The sequence below is a fragment of the Rhipicephalus sanguineus genome, chromosome 4, assembly GCF_013339695.2.
Source record: "Rhipicephalus sanguineus isolate Rsan-2018 chromosome 4, BIME_Rsan_1.4, whole genome shotgun sequence".
NCBI classification, from domain to species: domain Eukaryota; kingdom Metazoa; phylum Arthropoda; class Arachnida; order Ixodida; family Ixodidae; genus Rhipicephalus; species Rhipicephalus sanguineus.
The window spans coordinates 17,466,688-17,482,499 of NC_051179.1; the positions used below are offsets into that span (position 1 = coordinate 17,466,688).

Genomic DNA, 15,812 nt, shown 5'->3' on the forward strand with positions numbered 1-15,812 from the left:
GAGTGAAACAGAACTGTTTTATGTCAAGATGGGTAGAGACCGTATCGCTCGGTGTGTCACTCTCTAATACGCATTTTAGAAAATGAAAACGACTTAATCCCATTTGAATAGTACATAGACAGATAAACCTCAATATAGCGAAGTTGGTAAAAGCGGCAACTCACTTCGTTATATCGAAACTTCGTTAAACTGAATTCGACCTTTCATGCAAGGCATAGTTACTGAAGGATTAATCTTAAACTGAAAAGGCCACAGAATGCTCGACTAATATGGCAACATGAAAAACTTTTTTTTATTTTTTTGCGTGAAAAAAAAATCAATTTGTTGAGCCTGAGATGCAACAATCACAGTTAGATGTCTTGCCAGAGTGTCACATGTAAAGACGAAACAAATGCGGGTTTAATGCACTGTGGAATTGCGCTTGTTCTGCTGCTGCAGGTTGTTGTCAAATCCTCGCACGTTGCCCAGAGCAATGCAACGCCTTTGGGTCATTCCACGCCAAACGTCCCAGACATTGCGCTCGACCCTCTCCAATTGTATTGTAAAAAATTATGGACGTTCATATCAGTGCACTATTTGCCCTCGGAAAGTATTTTTGGGGAAAAAAATTTTTCTTGTCTGTTACAGTGATTTGAATTTTGCCGTAGTGGGTGAAACATAGGTTGCGAAAAAATTCTCTAAAAAATACAATACTTTACGGAACGCCTTAAATATCTGCTGTTTACTTGAAAAGGAATGGCACTATCTTATTATCACCCATTGACGACCACTACTTTGTCTCATGATGTGCTTTGTGGTGAAGCAACGCTGCAATTCTGCGCCCATTTTGATTATTTTTAAAAATTCTACGAATATCTACAGACAAAATAGGACTATATCACATGTCTGGATAGTTGGCAGTAAGCGTGTCAAAAAAGTATTGAAGTCGATGACCGAGTAGTTTCGATGTGAAAGGGGCGCAAACATTGAAAAATGTGTGAAATGCTCCACGTTCAGGCACATGTAGAGTGGTGATGCAGTCCAAGTAAAAATGCACGCTTGGTCTCGTTGGGAAGAGTAAACAAAGGAGATTATTTGTGAAAGTTTCATCGGAGTGTTTTCGTTTTTGGCGAGAAACTAAAATTTATGTTGAGCGTTCGCGGCGTGCCTGGGCGCAGGCCCGTAAGTCCGCTTCACTGCGCCGCCGTTCCTTGGGGCAACGGAAGTATGCAGCGCCCACGCGGGTGGCACGATCGTGTGCTGCTGTGAGTTTTCAGGTTCGACACGCATTCTTTGGCTTTCCGCAGTGCCGCCGACGAAGTGTCAGGGAAAACGAGTGATGGTTCGTTTAAAATATATTATTATATAATAAAAGTGGCTAACAGGCACCGGGATTACACTTATAATTCTTTTTTATGGGCAGCTCGCTTGAACGTGACTCGCACCATTCGTGCCTTGGAGCCGAATGGTGCTACGTATTCTTACGCTCGGATCTTCGGCAGAGGTGAACTTTGCTCCGGTGATCGCGTCGCCGAGCGAGCACGCGGCACTCGAAGGTTGGTCTTTCGGCCGCATCCCTTGGCAGCGCGTAATATAAACATTGCGAATGGTGAGTATACTGCTATTGTGTCATATTTTAGACGGAGAGCCTGTACAACGGAAACCGAAAGCAATAAATATACAAAAGGACGAAGCCGCCTTTAAGGCGGCTTCGTCCTTTTAAACGTCTATTGCCTTCGCTTAGTAATCGCAAGGCGATTACTAAGATGAAAGCATCGCATGCAGCGTGGCAGAAAGTTCAGCTCTCAGCAAGGTTTGAGTCTACAATCTCCCTCAAAGGTACGCGCACGTTTCACCTTTTCGTGCCATCATCAGTGACCACTCTTAATGCCGGGCTCACCACCTACTCAGCAACACAGGCATTTCAAGTGGCGAAGACAATACGTCGGCAACGGAAGTAAGAACTGCAACCTCCGCAGAGATCGAAAACACAACCCAAGCTCTGCGCCTGTAGTACGTGTGCATGCAGTGACGTGGCAATGAAATCGTGCTCTGCTCCCACTACTAACCGGCAGCTTTTAGTGCCCTTCCGAAACATTCTGCCAGCCATATACACTGTTTGCAAGTTTTCAGCAACGTGAAAACTCACAGCAGCACACGATCGTGCCACCCGCGTGGGCGCTGCATACTTCCGTTGCCCCAAGGAACAGTGGCGCCGCAGTGAAGCGGACTTACGGGCCCGCGCCCAGGCACGCCGCGAACGCTCAACATAAATTTTAGTTTCTCGCCAAAAACGAAAAACACTCCGATGAAACTTTCACAAATAAATCTCCTTTGTTTACTCTTCCCAACGAGACCAAGCGTGCATTTTTACTTGGACTGCATCACCACTCTACATGTGCCTGAACGTGGAGCATTTCACACATTTTTCAATGTTTGCGCCCCTTCCACTTCGAAACTACTCGGTCATCGCCTTCAATACTTTTTTGACACGCTTACTGCCAACTATCCAGCCATGTGATATAGTTCTATTTTGTCTGTAATATTCGTAGAATTTTTAAAAAATAATCAAAATGGGCGCAGAATTGCAGCGTTGCTTCACCACAAAGCACATCATGAGACAAAGTAGTGGGTCGTCAATGGGTGATAATAGATAGTGCCATTCCTTTTCAAGTAAAGAGCAGATATTTAAGGCGTTCCGTAAAGTATCGTATTTTTTAGAGAATTTTTTCGCAACCTATGTTTCACCCACTACGGCAAAATTCAAATCACTGTAACAGACAAGAAAAATTTTTTTCCCCAAAAATACTTTCCGAGGGCAAATAGTGCACTGATATGAACGTCCATAATTTTTTACAATACAATTGGAGAGGGTCGAGCGCAATGTCTGGGACGTTTGGCGTGGAATGACCCCTTGCTACCATGTTGCCCAACCGAACTATTTGCTCTCCACGAACGGACAGCATCGATAACCATCCCACGTTAGAAAAAAGAGTCAGTTTCACCGCGAGAGCAAAATAGTAAATCCGATAGCAACAAAGAGGAATTTTATATGAATATAGGCTAGCAGCTCGCTCCTTCAGGAAACGCAGCCGCTGCACTAAGAGAAGTGCCCTATCTATGATCTATGGCTCAGGGGCGGATTCAGGTACATAATGGGGGGGGGGGGGGTACAAAGGCTGAAGCCAACGCTCAGCAGTGCATTTTGGTGGGTCACGCATATTTACAACAGCCCAGAGGGGATTATGGCGGTGCCTAAGAAGCCTTCGTTGGAAATGTGCATAGGGAAGCAGGAAAGGGTAGAGCAATGAGAGGTAGAGAGCAGGGACAAGATTCTCTTTACCCCTTTGGACAGTGGCAGGCAAAGCAACCTGACAAAGGGGGCAAACTCGACAAGCAAGCCTGACAAAGGAGGTGGACGACAGGCACTGAAGGGAGGGGGCGGGGGCTGGCTTGGGGGGGGGGGGGGGGGTGATCGCCGCTACCGCCCCCCCCTCCGGGATCTGCCACTGCTATGGCTTCAACGGAAGTTTGCAATTAGAGCACAACACCTACAAAGGTATGAGCCGTCTGCTGATCCCCACTAAAGATACCGCGGTGCACGCGACCACGCCCGCTGGTACAAAGTACGCACTTCCTGTCGGACTCACGCAGCCAGCCCCCCCCCCCTCCCCCCTCCCAACGTGCCGGCTCCTATCCATGTGCCCATCGTGCGAATGAGACGGTCGGCTCGTTTCATTTCTGCTTAAGCCCCGTTCGTCGGCAGCGCTCGCGCACTTTCACTCGCACATGGAGCATGCGACGCGCGGGGTGATGTAATCGCGATTTGGACTTGATAGGGAAGATCATGGCGAAGGCAAAAAATTCGCGTCGGAGTGTCTATATAATTGCCAAAAAAAAAGCAATATAGCTGCGGGCTAAGATCGCATGAAAGCACGGCAACAGCCTGAATTACGGCACATCCGATTATGGTGGAAACGTTACTGTTTTCCGACATCGCGCGCCGAATCGGGCATGTGGGACCCGTGCCGGTGCCGCGAATTTCGGTCGCCGCTATGCCATGGCTCTGAAAAGTTTTGTAATTCGCTTTGTAGCAAACACCCACGTGGTGTGGCTGGTAATTGCCAGCTGCAGCCCCAAAAAATTTCAGTCGACTGCCTAAAACTTGTTTCAGCAGTGCCCTCATCGGGAAAAAAAGAAATAAAAAAGCTTTCACTTGCTGTGAATGGGCCCGTTAGTTACGCTAGCTCTCGCCTGGAAATTTATTATATTCTTCACGGAGTCCTAAATAGCATCTTTGAAGCTCGGGATCAGAGCGAGTGAGCTCTCCGATAACAGCCAACAAGCTTCATTTTTCTCGCCGATCGGGATGGCTTGGCAGATACGAGCCTTGTCGAAGACATCCGCTTCCTGCGCGATCGCGATCGCTTGCAAGATAACTCAAGCTCGTTACATCTAATGCTACCGCTTCTACGACTAATCATGCTTGTTACTTGACACGCGGCGATAACAAAAACACCATATCGGGCGTTAACGCACAGCACGCGCGAGAAAGATTACAGAACTACACCGCGTACTCCCAGAACATCCTGACAACATTGCGTGATACGATGTGTCGTGGTTCGCGGTTCCCGCATGCCACGCATTAGCCGGATTCTCTCCCACTTCACCGCTCCGAAGGCGATGACAGCATCAAGGTGCGCCACTTCCCCGCAGCCGCAGCGGCCGTTTGATTTGAAAAATGCGTTCACAAAATACCGAGCAAGCGCTACCGCGACTTTCGTCGCCTTTCAATAAAGATACTGTGGATTTTCCCTGATGGGAGCACAATTTCCCTGAGTTTCCCTGAGAATTTCCAGACTACCCAAAATCCCTGAGAATTCCCGGTTTTCCCGGTTTCCCGGTCGGTAGACACCCTGATCAGTGGAAAATAATGCATGACAATTTAGTTAAAGGGACACGAAAGGCAAATATTAAGTCGACATTAATTGTTGAAATAGCGTTCCAGAAACCTCATAGTGCTTGTTTCGTGCTAAGGAAATGCTTATTTTGAAAGAAAGTCACGTTTTCGTTGTTAGCACGGCGTTAGTGCACGTCAAGTCACCCGCCTGAACGGGCCTTCTGATGTAGCAGTTACCGTGCCCAACGTCGCCCGCCTTTACTGCCCGGCCGCCGACACTACGGTTTCTTGCGCAACAGCGGCCATCAACTATGCCAAGACGCAGCAGCCATGGGCCACTTCGAAACTGTACAGTTCACTGTAACGGAGCTTAGCTTGGCCAGCAGCAGCAGCAGCAGCAGACGAGTATCAACGGTGTGAAAATAGTGAGAGCCAAGCACACGCAGCAGTACGAGATACCAAAACTACCACTGAGACACGCAGCTCAGCGAAAACTGAACTCTGAACCTCTCGCGCCGTTCCCCATGGTAACGCCAAGAAGTTCTTTTTTTCCGTGAACCAAACGGAAACGAACAAGCAGCATTTTATTATATCTTGTAATGCACGGCAGGTTCTTTCTTTATTGCAACTAATTTGATTACTAGTGGTTAATTGTACTCGGGACTCTTGACGTCATCAGGATCATTTCCAAAATATCCCACTTGGTGGTGCACGTCGTGTCCTACAATTGCCTTAATTTCTTGATTACTAGAGCACTGAGGTTGATACTGTCGACGTTTTAGACGTTCTCACACACTGACCTTTCGCTCTGACATAAATTCTTATTTGCCTTAAGTATCCCTTTAATTATATCCAGGTTGCAACAGTGCACTAAGACGCAGGACTAGCAGTAAAATTTGTGTTCTAACGCTTTGCTTCTTGCACCAGAAGGACGTTTTAAGATTTCAAAGACTAGGTACAGTAGAGGTCAAGTGCGCTTGCACCTGTTCTTCTAGAGAGCTAAACCCACCTATTGAGATCCTCGTGTAGACCATCAAGAAGAAATGCCAGCAGCTCCTGAGAGTCGTGCTGCTGAAAGCCGTTGAACCTAGGTGCATATTTCCCAATTGTCCACTGGAAGGGAACCAGAGTATGTTTCACAACATAAACCCTTACAATGGTTATTGCAATCAGGTGGCACCTGTGGGAGATGCACAACTGTCCAATTAACCAGCAGCAAATGCTTGCACACCTTCTATGTGAATAAATACTATGTTATGGCACGGCCGCTACATAGAAAAAAACAGGTGCGGCCTGCTGCGTGGCGCCGAAACGGCGTCCGGGGCCTAGTTCTCCTTGCGCCCGCTCTGGCGCCACCACACCGGTCCAGCTGTTCACGGAGAAGCGCTTCGACAGCCGCGTTTGTACGCGCGACACTTACTCCAATCAGGCCGTAGATTACGCGTTTTATAGCTTCACATTACAGGTTGAATATTGAAGTCGTTATTAGAAATGCCAAGAGATGCGCAAGATCTAATGTGGTTTGGCAGGCCTTATCTACAGGAAAGCTACGTTCTGTGCTTGGTTCTGAGGCCGACTGTGGAACGAACGCTTCGATCTCGTCTTTTCACAGGGTGCGAGGAACTTTTGATCTGAGGGCTTTCTCCTGAGCTTTCACAATCACCTGCCCCAACTAGTGCGTCATCACTGCATTCATTCGCCGGCGTTTCCTGGGCTGCGCGTTTTTTTTTTTTTGCATGTAGTGCGGATAACCGGGAAACACAGTTGGGACCGCAGTCAGAAGCAAAATGCTAATCTTCGTGTTCTTTTTATAGTCATCCTCAGTGAAATGTAATGCACATACCAGCGACCTGTCGCTTGGCTCCCACTTACTTGCTTTCCCTGATGGCCCTTGCCGAGAAATATTCTTCAGCCACGCTTCGCGACGCTGCAGAGCGCTAGGGAATTCGTGGTACTTCATAGTAGCGTCTCTTCTCGCGTTTGAATTGCACAGCGGCACACAACAGCTTCGCGGCATCTCACCGCTGGAAAAAACCGTCCGCCACAGACGCGCACACCAAATAAACGCACTCAGGCGCAAGAAACACGAGGAAAGCTACTCACACACACGATCACACAAAAAAGCACACGAACAACGCATAAATTCCGAGCCGACCACATTGTAGCACCACGGCCGCTGCATAATGGTAGCACGAACTGGCCTCTGCTTTGCGGACCGCGCTAGTGGCGTCCTCACCAAAACTGCGGCCGCAACTGCGAACTCGACCGGGACGCGCTTGCCCATTGACGGCCACGCGACACAGCAGGCCGCACCTGTTTTTTTTTTTATGTAGCGGCCGTGGTTATGGCATCCTTTAAACAAAAGTAAGAAAAGGGGGGGGGGGATGAGACAAACAGAGGTGTAGCTCTTCCATTTCCTTAGGCTGAGCAGCCAAAGTAGCTTTGTATCGAGGGAGGCACCCAAAATAGGCCATTGTTGGGACCAAACCTGAAAGTTTATTTACTCAACGTTCATTTCAGCGGTACAGATCTCTAGAATAAATTTGGCCAGCAAGTGGTAATACTAAGGGCTTCAAAAACGATATTTAGAACAGCTAGCACTATCCCAACTTGAGGCATGCTGGCTTACCCTTAGCTTGAGAGGGGCAACGGTTTTTGACGTTCCACTCCACAGGTCGTGGACAAGGTCACCATATCGCTTGGCAATATGCCCTTTCATTCCTAATGGGTTCATTCTGGGGAAAAAAGGAACAGCAAAAAATTGAGTGGAAGAAAGATAAGCATGCTGGCATCAAGGAAATCAAGGAGCTTTATTAGAGCAAGGTAGCAGCTGGAAAGCCAGCTCTATGCACACACTCCCCAATGAGCACTGGGCACAGTCTCCTCTTTAAATTCAACTTGCGCAGGAAAGCCGTATGGTTCAATCGCATAGACAATGAGTTTCAATGTCCTTTAGCAGTAATTGTAACTTATCTTGTTGGTGAATAGTCAATAAGGACAAGGAATGGAAACTAAATTTAGTATGGATGAAGAAGGACAGGACGAGCGTTGTCCTAACCACTTTTTATATCTGTGTTCCAGTTCCCGCTCCTTTTCTTTACCAAATTAAACGTGGTTCCACATGCTGCAGTGGACATCTTCTCGGCAAATGTGTAGCCATTGCAACACTTGGAGCTATTCTAAGACTGTCTAGTCATGAAATTTCAGCCCTGCAATCTCTGAGGGGGCAAATCTAGCACAGTGAGCCTTCTGAGGTGCACCGCTGCCCCAGGACTTTCCAATGTTGAGTGGAGGAGGGAGCAAGACAAAAAAGGTGCTAAAGGAAGGAAGGCTAACTGGAAGTTTCCTACGCTATGTTAAGATATTACTGGGGTTAAGTTCTTAACAGTTAACACATTCGCATGCCATCAATTTCACAGGCACCATGAAGGTGCGATTCTAAATGTGGAATTATAAAACTACTAACCTATTTAGTTCATAAAGGTGTTTTTCGTTGATAAAATACTGAGTAAGTGGCCGCGTGTTACTGACACACTGAAGGGCAGCATTCATGAAGCACGTGTTACCGAGGTTGTTCAAGCCTGTGGCACCTTTCTCTGTGGGGCCTGCAACAAAGTTACAAATAAACATCGCTGCTGCTGATGACAGTGGCTACAGTGCAGGAAAATTCATCCACAACACTGAAGTGCAGCAGACATCACAGAGATAAACTCCCATATTATTTGTGAACTGAGCAGCTTGTCTCATTTGTTCATGCAGTAGTTCGCAGAGGGAAAGCAAAATGAATATTCTCACACACAGAACATGAGAAGTAAAAAAAGGACACACGGACACACAGAAATTATAAAACTTTACTCGCAGCACAAGCATACTCTACGAGTCAGATATACTGAAGCAACTTTTGAGACACAGTCATGCTGCAGTTCAACTGCAGCCCTAAAATTGTGACAGTAATTGATTCAGTCAAATTTTCCACTAGGGACGTTTCAATTATTCAACAAGGTGACAAATGTATGGTTCCATGGTCTGTATTACAGAAAAGATGCTTAATTAGGATGGTAAATTTCTCGTTTACCATACACACAACTAAGTTTGTTCAATCCATTAAAAATAAGCTGCTTACCTTGGTTCTTCTGGTCCACCTTGGAGTTGATTATGCAAGACATTTCTTCTGGCCATGTCTGGTCTTTGTTCCTCACTGATAAGAAAAAAAAAAAGATATATGAGAATACATGGCCAAGAGGCTAGTAATTCCTAGACTAGAATATTCAGAAATGAACAGATGGTTAACCAACATACAGTTCCTTGAAATACTGGGGGTTCTATCACCATCAACATTTTTTTATTTCACCTATGTGATGTATTTAGCTCCAAAAAGAAAGTTCCCCCTACAATTAAAGCATTTCATTCCCCTTTCTTTTTGCTGGCCTCAAAAGACTGTTGGCTGGTTCCATAATGCACCAGTGATGTCATCATAAGTGCAAGACAGTCATAGGCTAAAGCGTAAGGATTTACGTAATTAGAGCTCACCTTCAATAAGAATTTGCTCTCCATCTTCAATGCCAAGCTGCTCCAACGTAAAGCCTTCTTCTTCAAGTGGAGTCAGGTTATTCTTGTATGCCGGAACAATAAAAAGATTGGTTAAAACTTAAAAGCATGAACACATGAAGGAAAGAAAAAAAAAAACTCGAGATGCTCAAGAGGCAACTGACAAATACCTGTAACATATGAACATAAACTCCTTCCTCGTTTTCTGAAGAAATGCTACATAATTTCTTCAAGCCAGATGACTCTGCTCTAATCTTGCATTCCTAATTGACATATGCGCTACATATCTTCCAGTTGCCCGAGAGTGTGCGTTATGAAAATGTCCGTTTTTATGTGAAGTGACGCATAAGTGATGCAAGCTAAGAAGCAAACGCGAATGGAGCAAACATGAGAGGCTCACCTCGTCTTGCAGCTGCCAGAGACGCGTGTCCTCTGGCCTGAGACGCAGCCTGGTGCAGAGGAAGTCAAACACCTGGCGCAGAGTGGACGTCCTGCTGAAGGATGCTTGGTAAGCCAGATACCTCTTTGGACTTGTGCTGGGCTGGCCGGAGGCTACACCACCTACTGCATGCAGAAAGGATTACGCTGATCCACCAGTGCGTAAACTTTGCAGAATGCTGCAATAACTGCTGCAGTACGCACAAATATCCGCTAAAATGTTGCAACTCTTGTTCACACAGTTATAACCTCGCAAGCTTTGTCTGCCACAAAGTACAAATGTCAATATGCTAATGTCCTCTGCAAAACATATGTTTCGCCTGGCACGCTTGCACAAAAGACAAGGTTTTTTTTTTCCTTCCCTGTGCAGTCTTCATTTAACGTTACCTTTGCACATTATTTCTATCACATCATGTTAAGAGTCCTCAGCTGACTGCTCGGTAGTGCATCTGGCACAGTGCAGTTGTAAGCGTACAGCACGCTTTTAATAGGCAACAATCCAAGTGCACCGTGCCGCCACTCACTGCTGCCTCTTTGTGCGAGACCGCCATGTGCATCACACAGACGCGTTGCTTTCAGGAACGAGTTCGCCTTTGCTGAGCTTGAGTGCAGTTAGGAACAGAGTAGGCACGACGAACACGCACAGCAAACGTGTGTGTACGGTACAGCAAGCGCCTCAGCAGTGACGGCGTGAACTTGGTATGCAATGTGCTGCACACAACTATGAACGATCGGCTCTACACGGCAGCAAATGCTGCGTGCCAATGAAGTAGCAGAGGTTTGTATAGTAGCACATCATTTGTGGTGGATTCAGACGACAGACCAAACCACTCTTTTGGTCCGAGGCCTCGCCTTCACGAGACCCTCCACTTTCAGTTGGCGGAGTCTGTAGCTCGTCCAGGGACTGGGAGGGTCAACAATGCTGCAAACATTTTCACGGACCGCCCATCCCCATCCTCGGCTTCGGGTTGCGTGCTCGAAGGGGTGGAGCATCAGCAAGACCGTTTTTTTTTTTTTTTCGGCAGCCGAGTATGCCGTCACCTCTTTGAGCATGTGGTTTCTATTTGAAGACACACCTGCAGCATCGATTGTGGTTGCAACTGGCCTCGACCTGGGCTTTCTCTCTCCCGTTTCGCACAGCGCATGTTTTTGGCGTAAGCAGACGGGCCACTCACGTTCATACTTTTACGTGACTCAGCCGTCCACAGATTGGTCCGTCGTCTGAATACACCATTACGCATGCACACACATCAGGGGAAAACCGGATGAGTCAACCTCTCTCTCGCCTTGGCCGTTGTGTTCTATGTTTATATTTCGAAATGCTTGTAGCCCAGCAACCGTACAAGGCGCAAATTAGCATTTGGCGGTTGGCATGTACCGAATGCATTCACTAGAGCCTGTGCAAGCGCCAGAATTAGAGATAAGTGCACTGCCAGGCCTTGAAAGCTATGTCAGAAAGGGCTGCGGTGATTTGACTGCTTGAGCAAAGCAAAAAGCTTAAATTAGTTTTTTCAGACGATTTTGCGGTCCCTAGGGAGTCCCAAAAATTGGAAGTTGTCTGTATGTCTACGATGATAAACATGGAAGCCCCCAAAGCAGGTGGCTCTGTGAAAGCTCCTGAGATTACCACTTGTCTGCAAATAGCCTCTCTGATAAAATGAAAATTTCCTGCCTGGCAAAAAATTTCAGCTAGAGTTATCTGTGCTACTTTGATCTGTGATAGCACTCACCATAGGCAGACGCCACACTACCAACCACCGATGTCCAGCTGCTGCTGTTTGGCTGTCGGGGGCCACACTGTGCCGGCTGGTGGCGCCACAGCCGTAGGCACAGTGGGTACAGCTCCAGCTCCGGTGTGCTGCCGCCACTGCGGATGCACTGTCTGGGCAAAGCGGGTGAGCCTCCGTACCACTGGAACAGCGCCCGCCATATTGCCTCTGGCACAGCCTCAAAGTCCCGGCCACGGGTCAGTGGACGTACAAGACGCCCACCTTCACCAGTCAGGACGGCTGCCTGCACATACAGGTGGTGGGAGCAGATGACCCCATGTCTGTCAGTGGAAGTGAAAATGACTAGCAAGGCACCATTAGAAACCCACAGCAAAAGACTAGAAGATGCTACAATTCTGGTAGTTAAGGAGCTAGTGACACAAAAATTTTGGTTTGGCGTTTTCTGCTGCAATATGTTGCTGGGGACTTATTAGTCCTAATACAGAACATCCTTGCTGCAGCATGCAACAGATAATTAATTACAGCCTGTTTATTACCAACGTGTCTCAGTTTCGGTTTGGGAGAGCTCTGAAAACGATAAGTTGCGTGTGCAACTAACGCCATCTAGCGTGTGAAATGGGACACGAAATTGTGACACACTTCCACGCTGCCTCCATCGTCTGCCGGCGTTGATTCGCCTGCCGCACGTGCTGTGCCGTCATCGTTGATTGTCGTCTAGTGGGGAAGACTTTCTTGGGGCTTCTACACTTTCCGCACATTCACCATTGGCACGGACTTTCAAGCAGCCACCGAAAGTAGCCTGATGGCACAAGTGTGGCAAAAGTGCACTGGCAACTATGACATCATCATACTAGGTGCGCCAGCTCGGAGCTCGGTTGCTGTGGTGACGTCTCAGAAGTTGGAGGTCACCTTCAAGTCATCTTAGATAATGCTAATGTCGTGAGGTACAGTGTATAACACTGGACTGAGCACGTGAACTTCAAAATTAATATAAATTATCCCCCAAGCTCTATTCACTGCTGAAGTTTGGCTGGCAGATGATATACAGTAAAAGCTCGTTAATTCGACTCTCGTTAATTCGAAAAATCGGTTAATTCCGACACGTCATCTAGTCCCTGTAAATATATACATCACTCTATGAGACTGGGCGCTCGTTATTTCGGACAGATTTGACAGCAAATCGGATAATTCGGCGGCTTTCGGGCCGCTGGCGAGGCTCGAAAACGAAAAAAGAACCATTCGGAACAAAAGTGAAGCTCAAACGCAGCATCGCCATGGACATCAATTATCGGCTTGGCTTGACTTGACACTGGTTGAACGCCTTTTCTTCGCGCGTGATAGCGTGTGGGTTTGGCCAGTTTGGCGCGGTGTCATTTTTGTTGCTTTGTTACCGTTGGTGTGCTGCATCGTTGAACGCCGTTTTATCGAGGAACAATTCAGTACGGCTCCTTTAGCTTGATCGTTGCTGGTGCTTTTGTACTGACTTCTCGTGTGAACGAACTCTCCGCCGATGGCAACGCCGGCGAAGCGGCCCAAGTACGAGGCCAAGGACTTCACCACCAAAGTAGAAGTTTTGCGTGCCCTAAAAAATGGGCTCCCCCGGCAAGAAGTAGCTCCTGTGCCATGACATCGGCAAACAATACGACGTGAGTCTCCTGAGCGCAGTTAGCATTGTTCGCGTATGTGTGGCAGAGCACGCCTGCGCACGCCAGCTGTTTCAGGCACAGTGGCTTTGTTGTACCCGACCCCAGCGATGCCGCAGTGGCCGAAGTGTCGCCGAACGACGGTGCCCATGACGGGCAGGATTTTGGAAGTGTTATGCCTCATGCAGTGACACTCGACGACTATATCGGCATTGATGGCGTTGCCACTGCAGGCTCTCTGACTGATGAGCAAATCGTCAAGGAAGTGATGCATGGCGACGAATCCGAGAACGAAGAGCCTGAAGAGGAGCAGCCACACTATGAGCCACACAGGCCCCCTCGTACTGTGAAGGATGCCGCAGAGGCCCTCGTCATCCTTAAGGGGGGAAGCGGGTCTTTGAGACCGAAAATCAGAAAAAAAATCGAATTTTTGAAAATGTTTTATTTGGATTCTGCCGCTACTGATGCATAACCTCGCCAAGTTTCATGCGTCTTAGATCAGTATTTTAGCCGTGACAGCATTTTATGTGCCGTCAGCGAGCTAAATTTTTAGCGATGAACGCGTAAAAAACGGGCTTATTCAGCGCCGCGTTGTTGCCGTTCTACGTTACCTACGGCAGCCATCTTGGTCGCATTCGAAAGAGCCGCGCTTTTTCTTGAATATCCCGCCGCCCTTGTTTCCGTCCACTCAGAATTCACGTAGAAAATCCACGCCAAAAAAAGGTCCCTCCGCGTGAGCCTATTGGCACAGTGAGCCCACGTGACTAAATAACGCCTTCCGATTCGTCGGGCCTCCCGCGCTGTCTGCTACAGTGCACGTAAAGCGGCAAGTTGATGTCGCCGTAGTATAACTGTGTTGTTCTCGTCGATTTACGTCCGTAAAGTTCCAACCCGCGCAAGCTGGCAAGAAACTGGAGCAGGCGTTTTTATCATCCTCAACAAAGACTGCACGTTGCGGCGGCTTACTGGCACGGCGCCAAGTGAGCTAGACGAAGTGCGCCGCAGCCGCCGGGAGTGAATTAGGCCTACGCTCTCGGCCGCGTTTTGGAACTTTGATCGTGGCGAAGCCGTATCGAAAGTTGCGCAGCGCTCATAAATTCGAAAAAAAAAAAAAGAAGCGAGATCACGGCTCGGGTGCATCAGAAGCGCATCCAGCGGAGGACGGCGTGGTGGCGGAACGCGATTCATCGGTCGAAATGCCGACTTCACCTGTGTCGGCGGCCGCCTCGACGACGTCAGTGATAGGAAGCGTGGTAGAAGGATCGACACGACGTTCTTGACTAGCACCGATCGTGCGCAACAGCAGAAAAAGACTGAAGATAAGATCTCCGGCTTATCGCCAACTTCCGCTAGCGAGCGCAAGCTGCGCACGCTCGCTACAGCGTGCGAGGGCTCTGACCCGTCGGCGGCTAACTACGGCATCGTCGACTTCTCCGCAATCAACAAACTGCTTGAAATGACATGCACTGGGGCCGTTTCGATTGGAAAATGTGATAGGCTACTCTCCTGGTGTCTTCTAAGGCATTTATTTGCAAAGTAAAGCATTTTTACTTGTGTAGCGCTCCTTGAAGATACAGAGTTTTGTTTTTTGCTTTTTTCTCAGTTTCAATTTTTTGGCCACCTTTCATTCTTTTAGCGAGCGTTTCTCAGCTTTGGTACACTCGATTTTGATCATTTTTGTATTACTGAAAAGCTGGATGTTTAGTGAGTGCAACAAAGTGTCATATGTTACTATAGAAAAGCGTAAGTTTTTACAAGAGAGAAAATAACAAAAATACATTTTCTCGGTAATCGAATGGCGGATTTTGAAGCTTCATAACTTTTGTTGTAGGAAAGCTAGAACCATGAAATTTGCTTTTTGCACTCTTTGATAACTGTAGAATGCAATGACATTCAATTCAGCAGGATCCGAGTAGCCAATTTATTGAAAAAGTGATTAAACAAAATTTTAATGAATGATTAATTAAAAAAATTGTCGTAAGGGCTACATAAAAACCGAGTTCATATTTGATATTTACACATGTAAATACATGATCACCGAAGTTTTCATTATCCTAACTTAAATAAAAAGATGCTTCATGTCAAAGTGCCTCTTCCCCCCTTAAAGAATTTTGTTTTGGCACTGCAGACAGCATGCGAGCTGCTGAGCACCTTGAAGGGCTCAGAAAAATTGTGTCCACGCGAATTTCTGCTCGAAAACAGAGACGCATCCGCGATTACCTTGTAAAGTAAAGGTACGTTGAAAAACCTCTTGCATTTCTTGCGTTTATTTCGACCATTCGATAATTCGGACATTCGCTCAATTCGGACATTTTTTCCGGTCCCTAGAAATCCGAATTAATGAGCTTTTACTGTATGCATGTTATCGGGAATCGATCCCATAGGCCATAGAGTTTCCTACAATACTTACTAGAGGGAACTCTGGCGCTAGTGTCTATGGGAGCTGCAATGCATCGCGCTTCAGCCAGCATGGGAATCATGGGTAGTACACGGATTTGTCTAAACTTCGTTCTTTCGGCTCCGTTTGGCTTCGCGTGGCCTGCATCCGCTTTGTCGCAAAACGAAGTTCAGTAA

At 47.3% G+C, this 15,812-nt stretch overlaps 1 protein-coding gene across 7 annotated transcripts in view; it reads right to left on the minus strand.

Annotated features, from left to right (window-relative positions):
* Window positions 1–15,812, minus strand: part of LOC119389507 (ubiquitin carboxyl-terminal hydrolase 32-like) — a 214,190-nt gene that overhangs the window by 163,267 nt on the left and 35,111 nt on the right. For all 7 annotated transcript variants that reach the window (XM_049414447.1, XM_049414446.1, XM_049414445.1 and 4 more), the window contains 7 exons: window positions 11,596–11,878; window positions 9,828–9,991; window positions 9,410–9,491; window positions 9,003–9,077; window positions 8,346–8,484; window positions 7,509–7,614; window positions 5,889–5,992 (listed from right to left, as the gene is read on the minus strand). In XM_049414447.1, the coding sequence (XP_049270404.1) occupies window positions 5,889–5,992; window positions 7,509–7,614; window positions 8,346–8,484; window positions 9,003–9,077; window positions 9,410–9,491; window positions 9,828–9,991; window positions 11,596–11,878 (953 nt within the window). The remainder of the gene's footprint in view (window positions 1–5,888; window positions 5,993–7,508; window positions 7,615–8,345; window positions 8,485–9,002; window positions 9,078–9,409; window positions 9,492–9,827; window positions 9,992–11,595; window positions 11,879–15,812) is intronic.